This window comes from Heterodontus francisci, chromosome 4, assembly GCF_036365525.1.
Source record: "Heterodontus francisci isolate sHetFra1 chromosome 4, sHetFra1.hap1, whole genome shotgun sequence".
NCBI classification, from domain to species: domain Eukaryota; kingdom Metazoa; phylum Chordata; class Chondrichthyes; order Heterodontiformes; family Heterodontidae; genus Heterodontus; species Heterodontus francisci.
In genome coordinates this window covers 74,553,490-74,576,944 of record NC_090374.1, presented here as the reverse complement: position 1 = coordinate 74,576,944, position 23,455 = coordinate 74,553,490, and the positions used below count along the sequence as shown (strand labels likewise).

Here is a 23,455-nt window from a genome sequence, read left to right as displayed (position 1 = left end):
TTGAACCCGGGTCGCTGGAGCTGTGAGGCTGCGGTGCTAACCACTGCGCCACTGTGCCGCCACTGTGCTGAGGTTGCAAACAATCTGTTTCAACATGTTATAATGGCTTGGGAGGTAGGTGGAGCTGCTGTTGAGGGTACAGAGTCTTCCCATGACTAGTAGGTGGTAACAGGAGACAAATAAAACGAAACAATAACTCATACTTAAGAAGACCCCAAAAATGCATCACAATCAATTTAATAGAAGAAATCCACAAAGTAAAAAAATGCTGGGGCTGCCCAGACACCCCCCATCACCCCCAGACACATAGAATAATGAGGTATGCCCCTTGGCATACTCTTGGCACAGACCAGCAGGAAATTTGGTTTATGTAGAATTAGCACAAGGGTAGTGTTTTTGCTCTTGCTGCACTCAGCTGTGCTGTCAGTGCAAATGAGTCTAATCAAAGCCCTGTTGGTTTTGTCTTTGTGATGAACATACAAGGGCTGGAGTATTTTGTTCAGCATTGGACCTGGCAGGAGTAAATTTAACAAATGAGAACTTTTCAAAATATTACCACATCAGTGGCAGAATGAATAGCATGCACAATATTTTGAAAGAAAGTATGGGATTAACTACCATAAGACAGGGATATCACAGTAGAAGAGGAGGAGAAGGGGACCTGGGCGCACAAGTACATAGGATTCTTTATGTAGGTACTATCCCAGGTGCTGAGTATACCACAGCATAGCTGGCAATGTGGATATAATGGTGGAACAATTCAGCTCAGGTGGTGCAGGGAAACTGTGACTCAAATATGAGCAAGAAGACCTGCATGGACGGTCAACCATGTGACATGCACTTTCATTGACAATGAAGATCAGCACTGCCCTAAAAATCCACAGGGATCCACAGTGGACAGCTAGGGAGTCAGCCAAGGTATTTATCTTTTGAACAGCTGACATATTTTGTGCCAAAAGAATGGCCGCCTGCAAGAAATAATGAAAGTTAACAAATCTCACACAAAAAAAGGGTAAAATTGCAAATGCTGAAAATCTGAAATAAAAACAGAAAATGCTGGTAATACACAGCAGGTCAGTCAGCTTTTGTAAAGAGAAAAGAAAAGCTGAGGGGTGCACCCTTCCTCAGATTGATGTTTCAAGTATATACTCTCCATTGGATTAACACTTTGGATATTTAACACTTTGGGTTAACATCTCAGGTGTGTACCCTTCATTTGCCTAACATTTTGGGTGTGTAACTTTCATCAGTAATCTGATGAAGGTTACATACACATAATATTAACCTGTTTCTCTCATTACAAAATTGTCATTTTCGTCACATGCAGTCAGTGGCTTCTGGTTAGGGGTCCACCATTTATTTCACTTGGTGCTTTTCAATTGTATGTCAGATCTGCCTTGGGGATTTGAACCATAAAAATTACTTTCTGCGGTACATTTTCTCTCATATCATGAATAATGTAATTTGCATAACCCTGCTGCTGTCTCATCTAATTTACAGTCTATATTCTTGTTAACATTTCTCTATGTCAGAATGGATTTAGATGATATACATCTTTATCATTTACTTCTTTTCACAAAGTTCATATATATATTATGACCAGGTGAGAAACGTGTTTAGGGGTCTTTTGCTGTCTTTACCTGGTCTTATTGTAACAGGGTTTTATTTTTAAACACACTGTGTTTTGAGCTCCCCTTTTTGTGAAAGCTTGTTCACAGCTCTCCAGTTATAAGACAAAGGAAACAATTCACATAGGCTTTCTGAGGTTTAAAGAAGAAAAATGAAATTTTATTAAAACTTAAACTCTAATACGGTTCACGCCTAAAGATATACGACGCGCTCACGTTAGCATGCACACGCAATACACACATGCACATAGGGGCAGAAAGGAGGAGAGGAAAATATAGTAGAGAGGGGTTTGAGGCAATATCAGAAGAGTTTCTTGTTTACTGTGCTTCAAACTGACTTTAATCTTTTTGTAAGTAGTCTTGCTTTTCATTGGAGCCCAGTATTCTTAAAACTTGTTCATTATAGGAGACTTTTCTCTTCTTGGGGTTCACGTGTCTTCACAAGATTCAGTTCCCTAAGAGGTGAACAGGCAGACAGGAGAGGGTTCTGCTTCAGTTCCAGGAAAACAGGGCTTTCTGAGTTCAAATCCCTTGTTGGAAGTTCAAATCTCAACAGCCAGCTAATCATGTAACTAAAACTGGTCTGACCACTTCTTCTGTGTTTGTGGATTCTTCTATCTTAGCAGTCAACCTGGAATGCTAGCTCCCCCCACCTTCAATGTCTGGTAATCAAAAGTCCATTGTTGGTTGAATGGGTCAGGGCATGGTCCTTTGTCCCTTGTTCCAACTCTGCTAGTTACTATGCACATGTCTTTCCAGTCAGGGGCTTGCAATTTTAAGTTTGAATGTTCATGTGGTGAAGTCATGTGTGCCTCAGTCTTGACAGGTGGGGGGGCTTGCCTGACAATATATATGCTGCTACTTCATTGCAATACTCTTGCAGTACCTTTGCACTATTCCTTCTTAATTCATGTGCTTTTCTTCACACGTCCTTCCAGGTCCTTCTAGTCAGTGACACTGCATTAACCATCTTGATGATGTACTTTCACACCTGACTCCGCTTCTGCTCAGACACACCCTCTTCCACCAGATATGTACCATCAGTTCTCCATTGTAAAGTCCACAAGACTTGCGGCATTGAAACAAGTGCTGTCATTCTCTGGTGCAATTAAGCAATCCACAGCTGGATTGACAAACTTCCCAACATTTATATAGATTAAATGACCCATTAGCCATTTGAGGAGTTTTAGAGGATTATGCCCAGTACCAGAATCCAAGCACATTTTCCCATTGAACCTGTTGGGAATTCTTTAATTTATTTCTATTAAAATAAACTGAAGTTCACCTCAGTGTTTCCCTGGTTAGGGAGGGAAATTTAAGCCACTGGTCATGCTTCACTGGAAATGTGTGTTGATGATGAGTGAAAACAGCAAGGAGTTCAGTTTCGTTCTCCCCTCACCCTCCATGTACAGTCAAATAAGTAGCTATGCTCTCTGTCAGTGCATGAAAATGGCTTCTTGGTATCAGAGGGCTGTCAGCAGCTGTGGCACCATACGCCAGTACCCATACCCTAGTATCCATCAGCACTTTCTAGAGAGAAGAGAACATTGGAGGCATTTCAAATGTATTCAAAAATAGTACTTTGATCAGTAGTATTTATGCTAGATATCAAGAGAGAAATAAATTTGGAATTAGATTGTCCAGCATGGCTTAAGGAAAAAATTGTACTAATATGTTTTAATCAAGTTTTCTATTACATTGCAGCCCCTTATACTTCATAAAAATGAGCCTCCAGGGATGAAGCTAATTGTATATTTTGAATCATGTCAACTAGCAGTGTCACATTTATTTTAGATATTTCTTGCCTGATAACACCGTGACCTTGTATATCCAAGAAGATATGTTAACTTTCATTAGAAATATGTGAAGTAATTAGTGACTTTTTTTCATGATACTTATGCAGCTCATTTGCATATCTTACTCTGCTAATAACCATGACATGTAAGTCATGTGTGCAGTACGTGTATCTAATTTAAACCCTGTTGTGTGTGTCTTTAAACAAAAGTATATCATAAGATAATAGAACTATATCAATATGGCAGTGCCCTTGAGCCCGAGGGCTCTTCTGAGTAGTACCTTCCCAGTGATACTTGTCCTCGCATCCCAAGGTTGTGACTTTGCTCATGGCTTGTCCTTCCACAAAGACAGTCCCAGCAAAAACCTGCCTGTTACGCTGATATGGGCAGATCTAGAGGTATGACCTCAATGAAAACATACTTCATGTCAACGGTGGAACAGGTGGATAATGAGGCACACGTACATCAACGGCTGTGAAGGCGAATGAAAGCTGCAGTGGGATTGGCACTCACCAGTCGTCATGGCTTGCCAGGCCATTGGGTAAAGCTTGCCTACCATCAAAATTGTGCAGTTGTCGACTGCGCACCAACTTCCTCACATTAAAAGGAGACATACGCAGTCCTCTGCTAGGGACACAGAAAAGCCCTCAGGTGATGGATGAGTGGCATTGGGGATAGGGCTGTGACCTGGAGGTCTATAGTTACAAATCTGCACACTGGCAGTGGATGCCTGATGGTCGCTGAGCTCTTGGAATTGGGACAGAAGTAGCTCTCCAGCAGCAGCACCCACTACTGAGCAGTCCTTTTTCGGGTCCCATCTGCTCACCTCACCTGAGGAAGGGACTAGAAAAGGTGCCCCAAAAACATAGGCTGTCCCAAACTGTTCTGACCAGGAAACTGCACCTGGTGGGATCACCATCCTTGCAGTCGAAAACACACACAAGCAAAACACGCATGAATTTCTATACTTGGAATATGCGCAACTTTATGGACAATCAAAACAGCGAATGCCCTGGAAGGAGAACCACCATAGTTTCTTGGCAACTTGCGAGATATAACATCGATGTTGCAGTTCTCAGTGAAACATGATTCCCAGTGGAAGGCCAGCTTAGAGAGGAAGGAGTAGGATACACTTTCTTCCAGAAGGGGAAACCAGAGGAGGGTCATCACATCCGTGGAGTTGGATTAACATCAAAAATAAAATCACAGTTATACTTACAGAACTTCCAATTGGCATTACCAAATGGCTCATGACCCTACGCCTTCGACTCAGTGGCAACCAATGGGCCACATTTATCAGTGCTTAATGCTCCCACACTCAATTCTACCGACAAAACCAAAGAGCTCTTTTATGCAGATCTGGATTCTGTTTTGGCAGCCACCCCAAAACAAGACAAACTGATTCTATTGGGAGATTCTAATGCCAGAATCAGACACAACTATACCATCTGTAAAGGCATCATTGGGAAAAAAGGAGTGGGAAATTCAAATGGCAGCAGTCTTCTCCTCCTCACCAAGTGTACTGACCATGGGCTCACCATCACAAACACATTCTTTTGTCAGAACATAAATACAAGACAATGTGGAAACACCCCCGATCTAAGCATTGGCACCTCCTGCACTACGTCATTGTCTGAACCTGTGCTCATCACCGAAGCCATGCAGTGCGCAAACAGCTGCTGGACAGATCACATACTTGTATGCTCCACCACGAGCATACACCTGTGTTACGAACAGATGAGAAGGTTGTCCAGGGTTCCCTCTCAGCCTTCACCTGGTCTTACTGTAACAGGATTTAATTTTAAACACATCGTGTTTTTAGTTCCTTCTTGGTGAATCCTTGTTCACCGCTTTCCAATTATAAGGCAAAGAAACCAGCACAAACAGGTTTTCTTAGGTTTAAGGAAGAAAAGTTGACATTTATTAAACTTGAATTTAAACTCTAATTCGGTTGCCTACGGATACATGATGCGCCCACGCTAGCATGTATATGCGACACACGCATGCAAATAGAAACAGAAAAGAGCAGAAGAAAAATAAAGTGGAAAGGTTTGAGGCAATATCTGAAGAGTTTTTGTTACGGTTCTTCAAACACACTGTAGAGTCTTTGATTGTAGATAGATCTTGCTTTTTGTTGGGGCCCAATATTCTTCTTAAACCTTGTTCGCTGCAGGAGACTTTTCTCTCTTGGGGTTCATGTGTCTTCAGTGGATTCAGAGGCTTGTGAGAAAGAGATGGAAGCAGACATGAGAGATCTTCTTAGTCCAGGAGCAAACAGTATTTTTGAGTTCAATCTCTCTGTGGCTGGTTCAAAAAACCCTGGAACAGCCAGTTAGTCATGTGACCAGCTGGTCCAACCAGTCCTGGCCCCTGTGGATTGCATCACCCCAGCAGGCCCAGGAATGCACTTCCCCACCCCCCCCCCCCCCCAGCCCCACCACTGTCCGGTGATCAACATCCATTGTGGGTTGAATGTGTCAGGGAATGGTCCTTTGTCTACACATGCACCATCTGTTAATATGCAACAAATCATTTCCTCGCCCCAGCAACAGTTCAAAATCAATGTTCGTATGACAAAACCAATGTGCCTCATTCTTGGCAGGTGGGGGCCTGCATGCCACTTGGCACCCAAGCACCAAAGATCCTCAAAGAAATCCAGGAGAAAATTTAACATCCACATTCTCCAGGATATAAAAACAAGAGAACAAATCCAGATGCAACTTTCCTCCTGTCTTGGTCTCTCAGGCTCCAATGATGCCAGTGTGGAAAGGCTTGAGGACAAAATCAAATCTGTAATCCAAGAGACATACACGCAGATCATCGGGCTGGATTCTATAGAGCCCTCGATGTCGGGATCCATGGTCGTGGGGTAGCTGAAGATGGCTTTGGATGAGGCCCGCCGCGGACCTGGATGCCGGCAGGGCCTGGCCTGATATTGCCAGCTGCGGCAAGGGGCAAGGCCTCGTGGCAGCTCCCTTGCCGCTCGGCGATGGGACCGCAATTTAAAAATGTAAATAAAATAAAATATCTGCTTTGGTTGATAGGTGAATTGGCCATTATAAATTGCCCCTAGTATAGGTAGGTGGTAGGGGAATTGAGGGAAGGTGGGGATGTGGTCGGAATATGGGATTAATGTAGGATTAGTATAAATGGGTGGTTGATGGTCGGCACAGACTCGGTAGGCCGAAGGGCCTGTTTCAGTGCTGTATCTCTAAATAAATAAATAAAATAAATAATTACTCTCCCATTGCCTCCTGAATTCCCACCGCAATCTTCACCCCGATGGCCGGCACTGCAGCTCATTCAGAGCCCAGTCCAGGGAAATGAGGCGCAACACTGGTAGGGAGGGGGGAGTTTCTCAGTGTGGGGGAGGGGGGGGGGGCGGGGAGACAGGGTCAAATGAACATCATGGGTGTAGGGGATGGTGGGAAGGGTTATAGTTTAAGGTTTGTGCAGTTGTGGGGGGGAAGCTCTGATGGGTAAGGTACGTGTTTTGGGGGGAGAATGGCAAACAATTAATTTAATATTTCTTGGGGGGGTGGGAGAGGGGCAAAAGAGAGGTATTTATTTTTTTTAACGCCATTTAACTTTAAATATTTTAAATTTCCTGGTAGGGCTAGAGCCCTTTAAAAATGGCGTCTGCGCCTGAGCACAGGCCACTGACGCATTGCCGGGGACAGACAGCCCGCCCCCTCCATGTGACCGGGGAGCAGGGGGAGCAGCCCGCCCCGGCTATTTGAATGAACCGCCGCGCTAGGAATCGCAGCAGCTCTTTGGCGTGCGGGCCGCACAGGCGGCCTGCCATTTTTTTCGCCCGCCGCCGATTTCAGCTGCGGGCTTATAGAATTCAGCCCATTGGGTTTGAATCTCGAAGGCACCAAGCCTGGTTTGACGAGAATAATAAAGGAATACTCAAAATTCTCGATTGGAAACGCCAAGCCTTCATTATGTGTCAAAATCACCCGACATCAAAGCAAAAATGTGAAGAATTCCTACTACTCAAATCTGAAGCTCAAAGAATGATATGTGTCATCAAGAATAAGTGGTGGGTAGAGAAAGCCAATGAAATTCAACATTATGCAGACATGCATGACATGTGCAGCTTCTTCCAGGCCACCAAGACCATCTATGGACCAATAAAAAATGGTCCCTCCCCACTTCGAGCTGAAGACGGCAATACTTTTCCCGAAGATGATGCAGCTATCTGAGACCATTGGAAGGAGCACCATCGGAATCTTTTCAATCAGGAATCAACAGTATCAGACAAAACCATCAAAGCAATCCCTCAACAGCCAGAGAGATCATATTTGGGGATGCCGCCAACACTTGCTGAGATACAAAAGGATTTCCAACAGTTGAATAATAACAAGGCATGTTGTCTGGACATTCCTTCAGAGATCTATAATGCTGGTGGTCATGAACTCTTGCTTAAACTCTCAGACCTTTTTACAAAAATCTGGGAAGAAGAGGTACTACCTCCCGACTTCAGCAATATCATCATTGTTTCTCTTTTCAAGAAGGATGATAAATCAATTTGTGGGAACAATAGAGGCATATCCCTTCTGTCCACTGTGGGGAAGATTCTCACATGAATCCTCCTGAACTGCCTCCTCCCCGACAGTGAAGACATCCTTACAGAGACCCAATGTAGTTTCTTGCCATCCGGGAACCACACATATGGGGCTGGATTTTGTTCTCCGCTAGGCGTTGAGTCCCGTGGCAGGGAGGGCCTGAAGATGGCTCCAGATGACGCCCGCCACGGACCTCGACACCATGAAGGCCCGGCCTGATCCTCCCGGCGGCAGCAAGGCTCTGTGGCGGCCCCCTCCCCCACCACAGGGCGACGGGACCTCAATTAAAATATTCAAATCAATAAAATGAATACATTTAAATAGACTTACCTGTGATCTTGAGTGCCCATGGTCTTTGGCACGGCAGCCGGCACTCCCGCGCCTTCAAATCCCCGTCGGGGGAAACGTGGCGCCACACTGGTGGGGAGGCGGGGAGGAGGTAAGATTTTCAGTGTGGGGGTGGGAACAGGGTTAAATAAACGTAATGGGTATCGCGGATGGTCGGAAGGGTTGACCTTTAAACTTAGTGCAGTTTGGGGAGGGAAAGGTCAAATGTAAAGGGTAAGTGTTTTGCAGTGGGGAAGGGCAAATAGCTACTTTAATTGTTATGGAGGGTGGGAAAGGGACGTTATATATTTATTTATTTAAAGGTGCCGACAGGGCTGGCTGCCCTTTAGAAATGCACCAGCGCCTGTGCACAGGCAGCTGACGCCATTGCTGGTGATAGACAGCCTGCCCCCTCCATATGATTGGGAAGGGCCGGCTGCCCCGGCCATTTAAATGAGCCGCCGCATGGGCAGTTGTGGTGGCTCTTTGGCTTGCAGCCCACACGAATGGGCCGCCATTTTTTGAGCTCTTAAAATCCAGCTCATGATCTTTGTCACTTGACAAATCCAAGAAAAGTGCCCAGAACAACACAGAGAGCTTGACATGGCTTTATTGATCTGTCAAAGACCTTTGAGTCCATCAGCTGTGAAGCTCTTTGCAAAGTCCTCCAGACACTTGGATGTCATACAAAATATGATACTATCCTGCAACCCTTGCAAGACGGCATGACAGCAACTGTCCTTTGCAATGGATTGGAGACCGAGCTTTTTCATATCTGTACAGGCGTCAAGCAAGGCTGTGTGATTGCACCAACTCTCTTCATTATTTACCTCAGCCTGGTCATGGAACTCATTTGTGACCAACTTCCACAAGATTGAGTTTCGACTCGACGGAAGCTTTTCAACCATAACAGGCTGAGAGCCAAGACTAAAGTGACTCTCCAGCACATTCATGACATACAATATGCCGACAACTGTGCAGTTGTGGCCCACACTGCAAGTGACATTCAGACCACCCTCACCTTCTTCAACTCTGCATACAAAAGTGTTGGTCTCTCACTGAACATCAGCAAGACCAAAGTTCTCCACCAGCCCTTCCCTGGACAAGCACCTACATCTCCAGCTATTGTTATTGATGGGGAGACTTTAGAAGCCTTTGAACACTTCCCATTTCTTGGCAGCTACCTTTCTCAAAAGGTCATTATCGAAGTGGACATCCCAGCACAGAATGCGCTGTACCCATGCAGCCTTCCAAAAATTGTGTAATTGCAGAGATCACCATGAGAGGACTAAGGCTTTAGTCTACAACGCTATTGTTGTCACCAAACATCTACATGGCATTGAGACTCGGGTCACCTACCAAAGGCAGGTTTGCACCATTGGTGTCTCCGCAGGATACTCAAAGTGAAGTGGGAAGAGAGGCGAACAAACTCCAGCATCACAACCATATCAAGCGAAATCAGCTCCGTTGGTCTGGACATTGCAACCGCATGCCAAATAATCGACTTCCAATGCAGATCCTCTTCTCACAACTTAAGGATGGCACGCAATCTCAAGCAGGACAGGGAAAACATTTCAAGGACACTCTGAAGGCCTCATTGAAAAGAGGACAAATTGACATCGGTGTGTGGGAGGAACTTGCCGCTAACTGTGCCATCTGGCGACGCCTCATCCAACAAGTCACAGCACAGTTGGAAACTGCCCGCATAAACTCTGCTGTGGACAAGTGTTGAAAGCGGAAGGTGAGAGAGCAGGACCCTGGCTCAAGAGCCCCATCCCTCAGGGCAACACTTGCCCTCTCTGCGCAAAGGTTCCAGGATTGGCCTGTCGAGTCACCCCAGTACACACAAATCATGAAGGCTGGCAGACGATATCCTCATTTCGAGAGACTGACGTCGACGGTATCGACATGGGCTGATAGAACTTTTCTGTCCTCTGGCAATCAGTGGCACTGTACCACCTGTGCCTAAATGAAAGTGGGGACACTTACATTTCATGAAATAATAAAGTTAATTTTCTCGAATATTTGTTGTACAATTAGACAGGGAGATCACAGCACATGATGTTTTTAGCCTTGGCTCATTTCCCAAATTTATCAACAACTCCCAGAACTTTGCCATTTTAAAAAATTATGATATTGATATCAGGCGTTGAATTTTGTTCTCCTATAATGATTGAACTTAAGTGGCATTGATTGTGAATATTCTATGGCCTAATCCAGCTAGTGTTGAAAACACCAAGCCTTTTGTTGTAATGTATTTTATCAATTTATTTTGAGGCCATAACAGAACTATTTTATTTCATTATGTCTTTATTCATAGCATATTAATAATACTCAAATATGAAATAACGTTCAATTTATATGGTTTGAGTGAAAGTCAGAGGGCATTTTGAAAACGTGACTTCCAATATGTAAATTCATCCAAAGTAGCCAAATTTGGAAGATAACTGACTAATTTGAAATAGGCTTTATAGACTATCCTTTTCTGAAGTATGACTTAAAGAATGTTTTTGCTTCGCTCAGAAATTCATTGAACAATATGGGCTGGGTTTTATTCATACACCGCACTCTGTATTGGAGTGCTTTGAACTTGGCGGCCTTCCACCGTAGCAGTTCCGCCGTTCAGCCCCCACGATATTATGCCCGGGGGCTGATTTAAATAGCGGGGGCAGAGTGGCCACTCCCGATGATGTAGAGGGGGCAGCCGCCACGTTCCCGGCAACCACGTCCCCGGCGCCACCACGCAGGCGCCTGCGCCATTTTTAAAGGGCTTTAAGCTCTTAGCACAGATTAAAATTTTTAAAGATATATTGAACATAATATGTTGTTAATAACAATTAGGAGATCAAGGTCCTTCCCCAACCCCCCCAATGGCCATCTCACTGCCCAATATTTGCAAAACGTACATTATTCTTCACCCAAACTTTCCCCCCACCACCTTCACACTTTTGCCCTTCAACCCCTTCCCACCATCCCCACAGCCAATAAAAATTGGTTTTCTCGCTTCCCCACCCCTCCCGCCCTGAAAATTTTACTCCTCTCCCCTCCCCACCAGGTTCTCACCTGGGAACTCCATATGGAGTTCCAAAGGCACGCGAGGTACGAATGGCAGCCATAAAATTGGCATGGGACGGCCGCCACTTGCAGCTAAGTTCATTTACATATCATTATTGTGACTTTACATATTTAGATGAAGGGCCTGCCACCATGGCGGGGAGGGGGGGTGTGCGGGGGTGGGGGGCACTGCACCGAGGTCCCACCACCGCCAGTAATGTGCGGCAGGCCCTTCTTGACGGTGGGGGTCGAGGCGAGTCTCTCCCCACAGAATTTTACCAGCCCCCACACTGTGACCTGTGACGTCAAGGGGATGGTAAAATTCAGCCCTAAAGTCTGTTCCCACTGCATTGTTTCCAGTTCTTGTTTTTTCTTCCTTCTCCTTCTTATACAACATTTTAGTCAGGAAATTCCTTAGATATACTGTCAGTCTGCTACATAAATGGAGTTTTCCTCATTCTCCCATCGAAACTACAGTGGCAGACTGGCAGTACCTCCAAAGAAATTCCCTCCCTTTGTCTTTGTTAAAATTTTTTGAACCAACTTCCTTAAGTCTTATTACTATTTGTGTTTAAAATATAAAAAAACATCATGGGGGTGGGGGAAGGTTAACCCACCCTGCCCATGCGGCGAAAATAGCTATGCAAAGACTTACCACCCTGTACCCACATAATTCCCGGTTATGGTCACCTTAACCTTTTTAGGCAGCCAATGCTTCTGCCTTAATTCATGTAGCAGCCTTATTGATACATGCAAATTGGGGTCCTATGATATCATTGGGACCCAGATGGTATTTCAATGGCTTACATAAGAAGGCACCTTCTGTAGATGACTTGTTCAGTAACAATTTAGCTGGGAAGAAAAGGTAAGGCAAAATCTTTTCTTAGTGTTCTGTTCATTCTGCTGTCCCTCTGAGAAGCTGCCAGCTCTCCTCAGTAAGGCAGCAGCAGGTCACATCATGGCTGTGGCTTGCATTTGCCTCTGGTGCCAGGCAGGCATCTCCCGCCTCCTGCAGACACTCGGTGCCACTAATTGGGCACCGATCTCACCTTCTGCCCAATTAGGGCATTACCATTTGAAGATCGCGTTGAGTTGGCATAATAGCTGAAGCGTGGGGTCAGGACCCGGAAATCATCCAGGTGTTGGGTTCCCGACACTGTTTTGAAAATCCACCTCTTGGTCTCTCAGGGGATCAAGGGATATGGGGAGTGGGCGGGAAAGTGGAGTTAATGTAGAAGGTCAGCCATGATCGTTTTGAATGGTGGAGCAGGCTCGAAGGGTCATATGGTCTATTCCTGTTCCCATTTCTTATGTTCTTATGTAACCCCGATTCCCCCCCCCCCCCCATAGTTTACCCTAATACTGATGGGTGGACTCTGGGCTTCAAAACTTGGTCCTGCCCAAATCCAGTCAGCTGCCTTTTTCCGCCTGTATGGAATCCCCTCTGCCGGAATATGCAGCTCTATATTTTAGTTTCCTTTGTGTTCTAGATATTTCTCCCTGTATTTTTTTTTATTATAGTTATTGTTAACATTTCCACATTTATCAGTAAAGAACTTACAGATTGTGGTACACATTATTGGTTCATTTCATGACTGGATTCCCTAATTCTGTGCTAGTGGGATTTTGTGTTGTCAGGATGACTGGGTGGAATTTTTCCTTCAATAGTGTTTAAAGATACTAGAAACAAATTTCTGCGCACCACATTGAAGATAACTCACTTACTTTTGTTATTTGCTGCTTTGTGTCAAATACCGGGTTAGAAATATTAGCACTCATATTTATTGTTTTTTCCAGCTCCTCCAGAAAAACTATTACCGTGTGAGGCGCTGCATCATGGTGATGGTAAACACCGGTCGCTTCATTACCAGCTGCTTTGAATGGGAATCACCACAGAGGAGTCTCACTGCTTTCCTGGTATGTACAATTCATGGGCAAGATTAACACAGCCATGTTGATGGACCTTGGGGGCACTAAATGAAATGCACGGTCATGCTCAACATACTCACTGATTAAAACACAGTCTGACTTGTACTGAAAAGGGTTTAACAACAATTACAATTGTGAAGTAATGTATTTATGTTAGGCTTACCTAGGAACACTTTAACATTGTCGTAAGTATGTTAAGAAATAATCTTCACTGAGTGGAACAATAAATTTGTTTACATAAGGGTAAAGATCATGCATGTTGATTGAAGGATGAGGAAAGACTGCAGGAATACTTGCCATAGAGGGAGTGCAACAAAGGCTCACTAGACTGATCCCGGGGATGGCGGGATTGTCCTATGAGGAGGGATTGAGGAGACTGGGCTTATTCTCTAGAGTTCAGAAGAATGAAAGGTGATTTCATTGAAGCACACAAAATTCTTACAGGGCTCGACAGGGTAGATGCAGGAAGGATGTTTCCCCTGGCTGGGGGGTTTATAACCAGGGCACACAGTCTCAGAATAAGGCTAGGCCATTTAGGACAGAGATGAGGAGGAATTTCTTTACTTAGAGGGTGGTGAATCTTTGGAATTCTCTACCTTAGAGGGCTATGGAGGCTCAGTTATTGAGTATGTTCAAGACAGTGATTGATAGATTTATAAATATTAAAGATATCAAAGGATATGGGAATAGTGCTGGAAAATGGCGTTGAGGTAGAAGATCAGCTATGATCTAGTTGAATGGCAGAGCAGGCTTCCTGCTTCCATTTCCTATGTTCCTAAAATGTTTTGTCATCCATAGACCAATCTCTTACCTAGCAGGTGATATCTTGAAGTCAGCAAGTAATTTTTACTCCCATGAAAGCTGATCGGTCTTGATTTTAATGGGAGGGCTACAAGGTGCACACGGGCCTTGAAGTGGGCAATGCACCTGGATGTAACTGCTGACCCCTTAGTTCCATAAATTTTCTCTGACTCCTACCCAAACCCAGCCAGATCAATTAGCTGGCTGGTGGTGGGAGCAAGGATTTGAAGGCAGGCAGCCACAGCTGATGACCCATGAATGGTCCCCAGCAGTCAGCTTAATGATGATAAGGGAGGGAGCTCTGGACACGGTCAGGGGAAGAGGGAGAAAAGAGATTCCAAGGCTTCCTTGTGAGACCTTTGAGAGTACTCCTTCTCTTCCAGACCCACAAGGAATCCTAAAATAAAACTTAAAAACCTAACTGCCTGGGCCTCTGAACAACAACCCATCTCCTGGAAGGTTTGGCCTGATGTGGAAGCCACCACTGGCCCCCTGCAGGGGCCTCGGACTAAAGTTGCAGATATGGTCCTAATGACATAATTGGAACTTGACTTGCATATTTAGCGATGGACCTTGATGCCTTACCGCAGGTATCCAGCTCACCTGCTTAAAGGAATGGGTTAACTTGGGATGTGGTGGGAAGGCTGCAAGATTGGAGGAGGCTAATTCGCTGCCTTCATTTTAACTATTCCTCATCAGGCAGTAGGGGATGGTGATTAACAGAGGGCCATTATTTCAACTCTCAACTTGTATCAACTACTTTGTTAAATGGATATTTTTCTGCAAGTTTAAAGAGTGTTGGCAGTCTACTTTGACTAAGAGTTGAATCGCAACCCAGCCCAATTCTCACTTACTATGCACGTATGCTTTCCAGTCGGAATCACTGGATATTGATCAGGCCTGGGAACTCTGGCTGAATTTTCTCTTCTAAGCCTAGGGGTGCTGAGGCAAACGATAGCGCCTTACAACTGACCTGATTGAGATCAACTAACACAGTACAGACTAGAAAGCAAACTTGGAATCTTCTAGGAAAGCAAAATACTGCAGGTGCTGGAAATTTGAAATAAAAACAGAAACAGAAAACTCAAAAGGCATTTGGAGAGCTTTGAGTTAAATAAGGATAGCCAGAATGTATTTGCAAAAGGCAGATTATGCTTGACTAATCTAACTGATTTTTTTGATGAGATAACAGAGAAGGTCGATGAAGGGAATGTGGTGGATGTTGTCTATATGGATTTTAAGAAAGCATTTGACAAAGTACCACATAAAAGGCTGGTTTGCCGATGATACCAAACTTATAGGGGTGACAGAACAATGAAAATGATACGAATTGCCTGCAACAGGACATAGATAGGCTAGCAGAATGAGCAGACAAGTGGCAGATGGAATTGGGGAACACTTTGCCAGTCTTATTTTCCTCTTCACCTCAGCTCTCAACCTAAGTATTTGGCCTGGTTTTCACTTGAAAAACAAAGCTGCCCGCCTGAGGCCAACCAAGGCCCTTAAGTGGCCACTTAAAGGCCACCTAAGGGCCTTTGCCCACCGCCACGGGGAATTTACCCATGGCAAGCGGGAATCCTGGAGACGTGAAAGGCCGCCCAGTGAAACCTGGCGGCCTCTCAACACACCAGGGTGGTGCCCTGACAATCGGGTGCCCGATTGAGGGCTGCCCCCACTTTTCCAACCACCCCCGGGACCCAAGACCCTCCCCTTCCCCCCAAGCGACCACCCTTGCCTCACCAGTGCCCGACCAATTCCCCCAGCGAGGCAACCCAAACTTACCTGCAGTCCTGGCTCCATGTCCTTGGCTGGGCTGCAATCCCAGCAGTGGCCACCACACCCGGTGGCACTGCTGAGACTAAGAGCTGCCAGTCCGATGATTGGCCGGAAGCTCATTGAGGCAGGACTTCCTCCCTCAAGCAGATGTAAGTCCCGTTTCGGAACAATTAAAGCCCAGGGACCGGTAAAATGCAGAACGGATCCCTGAGCTAGGTGGAAGCGGGTGTGCCACTGATTTTTACGTCGTTGGCCAGCTCCCGTCCATCCGACATAAAGTCCAGCCCTGAGTCTCCTGGTTCAGGACTCCCCAGTCAGGGGAAACATCCTTCCTGCATCAACCCTGTCGAGCCCTGTCAGAATTTTGTATGTTTGAATGAGATCACCTCTCATTCTTCTAAACACCAGAAAATAAAGGCATGTTGATTTAATCTTTCCCCATAGGAAAATCCCTCCATCCCAGGAATTAGTTTGGTGAACCATTTTTGCACTCCCTCTATGGCAAGTATATCTTTCCTACAGTAAGGAGATCAAACTGCACCCAATGCTCCAGGTGTGGACTCACCAAGGCTCTTATGTAATTGCACTCAGACATCTTTACTCCTATACACAAATCCTCTTGTAATGGAGTCCTACAAACCATTTGCCTTCTTAAATTGCTTGCTGTACGTGCATGTTAGCTTTCAGCAGCTCATAAACAAGAACACCAAGGTCCCTTTGAAATTCAACACTTCCCAATCTCTCACCATTTAAGAAATAATCTGTTTTTCCTACCATTTTTCCTCACATTTCTCCACATTGTATTCCATCTGCCAAATTTTTGCCCAGTCGCTTAGCCTCTCCGATTTCCTTTGAAGTGTCTTTGCATCCTCCTCACAACTCATACTTCCACCTAGTTTTGTGTCATCTGCAAACCTGGAAATATTACATTTAATCCCTTTGAGAGAGTGCAGAGGAGATTTACCAGAATGGTTCCAGGGATGGGAGATTTTAGTTACAAGATTAGGTTGGAAAAGCTGGGTTTGTTCTCCCTGGAGCAAAGGAGATTGAGGGGAGATTTGATAGAGGTGTACAAGATTATGACAGGCTTAGATATGGTAGACAAAGAAAAACTGTTCCCATTAACTGATGGTACAAGGTCTAGGGAACACAGATTGAAGATTTTGGACAAGAGATGCAGGGGGAATGTGAGGAAGAACTTTTTTTTACGTAGCGAGTGGTAATAACCTGGAACTCGCTGCCCATGAGGGTGATGGAAGCGGAGACAATCAATGATTTCGAAATGAAATTGGATGGGCACTTGAAGGAAATAAACTTGCAGGGCTACGAGGATCAAGAAGAGGAGTGTGGATTACTCTGCAGAGAGCCGGCATGGACCGTCGAATGGCTTCCTTCTGTGTCGTAAATGACTCTATGATTACTTTTTATCCATTTCCAGTTATCCCATATGGCTGCTTCTTTTGTGCAGATTTCCTTTGACAAACTTTATCAAGTACATTCTGAAAGCACTATAAAGCACATCTACTGTACTCACTTTATCAATTCAAACAGTCACTTTTCTAAAAGAAAACTATTCAATTTTTCAAACAGCAGAGGTAGAACAATCTTTAAGGCTGTTGGGCTGTGGCTGCAGGCCCACCAACTCTGTGGTATAACATTGTAGTGAAATCTATTCTGCCTCCATGAGGCTATCACCTCACAGGCACTGTAATTGGTGTGGGCACTTGCCTAAAATATGTAAATATCCTAACCCCAGAATTTGGAATTCTTGAGAGTATCCATGGCAGATGTGGAAGTTCTGCCTGGACCCACATATGATCAAATGGCCATCCCCTGGATTTCTGGACTAATTTATTTTCTGTTGATCAGAATCAGACTTTTCTTTTAGAATACTCTTTTCCTATAATAACTACTTATTATTGGTTCCCTATATTTTTTCATCAATAGTTGTGATATTTTCCTGAATGCTGTAAAGAGCATAAATACTGTAATTTACTTGCTTGGGAATGACATGCGCAGTCTACAAAGTGCCACTTCCAGAATAGGATTTCAGCAACAACAATAGCAACTTGAATCAATATAGTGCCTTTAATGTAGCAAAACATCCCATGATGATTGACAGGTGTGTAATCAAACAAAAATGGATGCTGAGGCAAAGAAGAAGATATTAGGAGAAGAATGATTGGTCAAATGCATTTCAAATTATTTGTTTGCTGTTATTAGTTAAATCACCATGGAGGACTTTTTTGTATTCATTCTTGGGATGTTGGCAAGACCAGCATTTATTATCCATCCCTAATTGCCCTTGAGAAAGTGGTGGTGAATTGCCTTCTTGAACTGCTGCAGTCCATGTCGGGTAGGTACACCCACAGTGCTATTAGGGAGGGAGCTCCAGGAATTTGACCCAGTGACAGTGAAGGAACGGTGATTATAATCCCCCAAGTCAGGATGGTGTGTGACTTGGAGGGGAACTTGTGGGTGGTGGCGTTCCAATCCATCTGCTGCCCTTATCCTTCTAGGTGGTAGAGGTCGTGGGTTTGGAAGGTGCTGTTGAAGGAGTTGCTACAGTACATCTTGTAGATGATACACAGAGCTGCCACTGTGCACCAGTGATGGAGGAAGTGAATGTTTAAAATTGTGATGGGGTGTCGATCAAGCGGGCTGCTTTGTCTTGGATGGTGTTGAGCTTCTTGAGTGTTGTTGGAGCTGCACCCATCCAGGCAAGTGGAGAGTATTCTATCACACTCCTGACTTGTGCCTTGTAGATGGTGAGCAGGCATTGGAGAGGGTGAGTTATTTGCCGTAGAACTCCCAGTCTCTGATCTGCTCTTGTAGCCACAGTATTTATGTGGCTACTCCATTTAAATTTCTGGTCAATGGTAACCCCCAGGATGTTGATGGTGGTGGATTCAGCAATGGTAATGGCATTGTATGACAAGAGGAATTGGTTAGATTCTCTTTTGCTTGAGATGGTCATTGCCTGGCACCTGTGTGGCGCGAATATTACTTGCCACTTATCAGCCCAAGCCTGAATAATGTCATGGACCATTTCAGCATCTGAGGAGTTGTGAATGGTACGAAACACTGTGCAATCATCAGCGAACATCCCCACTTCTGACTTTATGATGGAGGGAAGGTCATTGATGAAGCAACTGAAGATGGTTGGGCCTTGGATGTAGTTAGTCTGGCTGTACCTTAATGTTCCAGAGCTAAAATCACTACTTGTAAATGTAGGTTGATGTGTAGACTGAAGTGCATTACAACCAGGTATTCCATGGGTTCAGATGGATCATAAACAAAGCATAAGTGATTTGTCAGCATTACCTGAAACCTGAAATTGATTCTTTTCACCAGTCTTATAGTGTACTTGTATCTTTACATAGACATTATAATTTTATTTCTCAAGATATATAAAGAAAGAAATACTTGTCATGTTGAACTGGTTGAATGTACTTCACACAATGAAGTTGATTCCAAAATCACTTTCATACAGATTTTCTTTACAACTTGATGTCACAAGTTTAAAGTTCATTAAAGAGCTCAGTTTATAATTGCAGTTGGAAGGTTTGCCCATTCATTATTGGACCTACTTCATACCGTATCTTTAATGTCACAAGACTCCATCTAAATCCCCTTGTGTACTGTTTATCTGGAGTTGTTCTGGTATATTGTGCTCCAGCTGGTACCAGCTGAAAGTGCTTCACATTCTAGCAGATAGGAGAGGGTCGAACCTATGCACAATTGGAATAAATGTAGCAGCAGGATCTGTAGGGCTGAAGGTCACCTACCGGAATAATGTAACCTGTGAGTTTACAGTAGAAACTTGATTCATTTTTTGCAGATCGGGATGGCATAAACTATCCCATGTGTTTCCATTCCTTGTATTAACTGAAACCTGTTGATAAACTGACCAAAGCCAATGCACATTGCTGCTTCATAACAAAAGTATGTATTGTCTTGCAGAACTCTTTTGCACAACTGTGCAGTCAATAACAGGAGACTTTGCAAAGAATCACTGCAACAAATATTTAGCAGATCAGTTTCCACTTATGATAACCTACCCCCTTCTTTCAGAATTATGTATTCAGATTTGTTCACGTAGACATACATCCATTGCATAGAACCTACAGCAGATTTGGCCCCATTGGTCTATGCCGAAGTTCATACTCTATACAAGCCTGCTCCCAATCTAATTACCTCTTCTCATCCTGCCCCCAAATCCCTCTATTCTTTAGTCCTTCATTAAAAAAACTGAGTTGTATTATGTTTTTTTTTGTTGTCATGTTAAAAATGCGCCTTCCCTTACTTCCTATTATATTTGTAGGTTTGTGATCTCCAAGCATTGTTATGCTGCTTTGAAGGTTATTTTGCAAGGATGGATTATGAAACACAAATAAGCACAAATCTGTGGCTGCATATTTCAGCAGATTGGTCATGCTTTTTAGCTGGTTACAACCGTTTTAATCTTCATTATTCTTATATAAGGCAGCCAAGCATTAATCAAACATATTAACCAAAAGCAGTAGTCCAAATTCAGTAGTAGCCTTCCATTCCATATTTGTTTTGGCACAAAACATATTGACAGGAACGGAAAAGCACATTCATCCAAATAATTCACAGCTTATGAACACAGTGTGACAACTGCACACATGTTAGCAATGGTTATTTCATTCATGCTGCTGCATTTTCGGAAAGGACAACTTTAATGTAGTCAGGTGTTTTTGTAAGGTTGTATCATATTGTTTCTACAGTAAATTAATTGTTAGTACCTCTTTTGTAGATATTAACAGACAGGACGAAAGAGAAGGTGTAGATGGGAGGTTGGGGGCTCGATTTAACCCACCTCACCTGGGAGGAATGGATAAGAGGGTCTTTAAAAAGTAGCACTTTTGCTTACTGACCCATTCCCATTGAATTCCGGTTGCTGTGGTTTTTAACTACTCTCTGAAGTTAGGTGGCTGAAGCACATGTCAAAAACAGACAAGAGTCTCTGGAATTAATGCAAATCTGGTTCTTATTCTGGTTAAAATTTCAACCTCAGAATGATTTAACCTTGGGATTTACAGTGCAGGCTATTGCCAATCTGGGTGGCATAAATTATCCAATGTGTTCCCATTTCTTGGTATAACTGGAACCAGTTGATAAATTAAACAAAAGATAATGTGCAATGCTTCATTCATATCTTTGCAATGCTGCACAAAACACATCGGCACCACTGAGCAGTCAATCAGTTACAAAACTACAGTATTCTTTTTACCATTCCTTCAGAAAAAAGCTACATTCGGATGCGACAGGCAGTTGCACTGCCATCTGGATAGATAGGCTAGTGAGAGGCACAATAAACTGGAAAGATTTGGCCAGAATGCTTTGAATTCCTTAATGATCAGAAGCCACCTTTTCCCCTTACCTCGTTTATTCCATTGATAGCCAAACAGTCCATACAACATTGGCAGGCAAGGTGAAGGTTGTTACATTTAGAATAACCCCTGGTGCCAAAACTTAATTCCAGGTGTTAAAGATGCAAGAGGAGTGCTGAGGCACAGTAACATCTGCCTACTTTGAGGATGTTGTGACATTTAATAAAAACGGTAAGACTCCAGAATAGACTAAGCAGCAGATATGCTGCCTCTTCAATTATCCATCACCTTAAATGTCTGGTAAATAGAAGAGCTGTAAACTTTTTAAGCAGAAGTTCACACACAGAAGTCAATACATCATTTTAAAGGATCAACTTTTAACCTTTTTTATGGGATTGCAGGTAATTTGCTGTGTCAGCATTTCTTTGTCTGCATAAATGAGACTTTGCAGGCTGTATTCTCATCTATGTGACACTGTTCAGCATTTACATTTGATATTTTACGCAGTTAATTTCTGGTCTGAAGGCCCCCTGGGATTTGAACTGTAGTGTTATATGAGAGAGGCAGAGTATTGATCAGCTAACATTTCCCTTATATTTTTTGTATGCCATGAAATTAATGAGACTTCAAGACAAAAATGTCAAAGTACTCCAGTAAGCAATGATGATTAGTTTTACATTTACAATCTTGGGTCTGTTCAAATTAATAAGTTGTGGATTATTGAAAAAGCCTTGCTTCTGCTTACCGAGCACATAAAGGAGCGGGCCCTGCCACACAGGGAAGTATACTTACTCATTGTTTGGGTTAATCTTTAATTTCACAGTATGCTTTGTTTGCTTTTATTATTAACTCTTTAAGAACACATAATGGCATTTTTGGGATCATCTCCCACCTCACAAGAAAATAAATAATAAAAGCAATAAAATAGCTTTGCAGTCTTTTGGGAGAAAAGAAAAAGTTTGAAAGATCGATGTGCTGATTTCTGAGCTTATAGCAGTGTTTTTTTTTCTTCATTTGCCAGTGAATTGTAAAGTTACCCAACAATTGATTACTACTTTGTGCTGCGTTCCTAATTCCTTTGGGAAAATGTGTGTTTTATTTGGTATGAGTAACTTTTAATGGAGTGAGCACATAAGAACATAAGAATATTGAAATAGGTGCAAGATTAGACTATCTGGTCCCTCGAGCCTGCTGCGCCATTCAATACGGTCATGGCTGATCTTCTGCCTCAACTCCACTTACCTATGCACTCCCCATATCCCTTGATCCCCTGAGAGACCAAAAATTTATCAGTCTCTGTCTTGAATATATTCAATGATGGAGCAATGATGGGCGGCACAGTGGCACAGTGGTTAGCACCGCAGCCTCACAGCTCCAGCGACCCGGGTTTGGTTCTGGGTACTATCTGTGCAGAGTTTGCAAATTCTCCCTGTGACCGTGCGGGTTTCCTCCGCGTGCTCTGGTTTCCTCCCACATGCCAAAGACTTGTGGATTGATAGGTAAAATTGGCCATTGTAAAAATTGCTCCTAGTGTAGGTAGCTGGTAGGAGAATTGAGGGAAGGTGGGGATGTGAGAGGGGAAAATTGGATTAATGGAGGATTAGTATAAATGGGCGGTTGATGGTTGTCACAGACTCGGTGGGCCGAAGGGCCTGTTTCGGTACTGTATCACTCTATGACTCTAACCCTCTGGGTAGACAATTCCAAAGATTCACAACTCTCTGAGTGAAGAATTTTCTCCTCATCTCAGTCCTAAATGATTGGCCCCTTATCTTGAGGCTGTGCCCCCGTGTTCTAGATTCTCCGGCTGGGGAAATAATCTCTCAGTGTCTACCATATCAAGCCCCTTAAAAATCTTGTATGTTTCAACGAGACCACCTTTCATTCTTCTAAATGCTAGAGACTATAGGCCCAATTTACTCAGCCTCTCATCATAGGACACTCCTCTGATGCCAGGAACCAATCTAGTGAACCTTTGCTATACTGCCTCCAAGGAAAGTATATCCTTCCTTAGATATGGAGACCAAAACTGTGCACAGTACTCCAAGTGTGATCTCACCAAAGCCTTGTACAATTGTAGCAAGACTTCCTTATTCTTGTACTTCAATCCCCTTGCAATAAATGCTAATTGCAGTGTGACTGGACATCAGTGATTGAGTCAATTCTGATCAGCCATCCAATGATACACTGGTTGTTTGTTGTATTCTGATGGCACA

At 43.7% G+C, this 23,455-nt stretch overlaps 1 protein-coding gene across 6 annotated transcripts in view; it reads left to right on the top strand.

Moving 5' to 3' along the window:
* LOC137369088 (multiple C2 and transmembrane domain-containing protein 1-like) overlaps nucleotides 1-23,455 on the top strand; it is an 834,541-nt gene that overhangs the window by 576,454 nt on the left and 234,632 nt on the right. For all 6 annotated transcript variants that reach the window (XM_068029709.1, XM_068029710.1, XM_068029712.1 and 3 more), the window contains one exon: nucleotides 13,174-13,293. In XM_068029709.1, coding sequence (XP_067885810.1) covers nucleotides 13,174-13,293 — 120 coding nt within the window. The remainder of the gene's footprint in view (nucleotides 1-13,173; nucleotides 13,294-23,455) is intronic.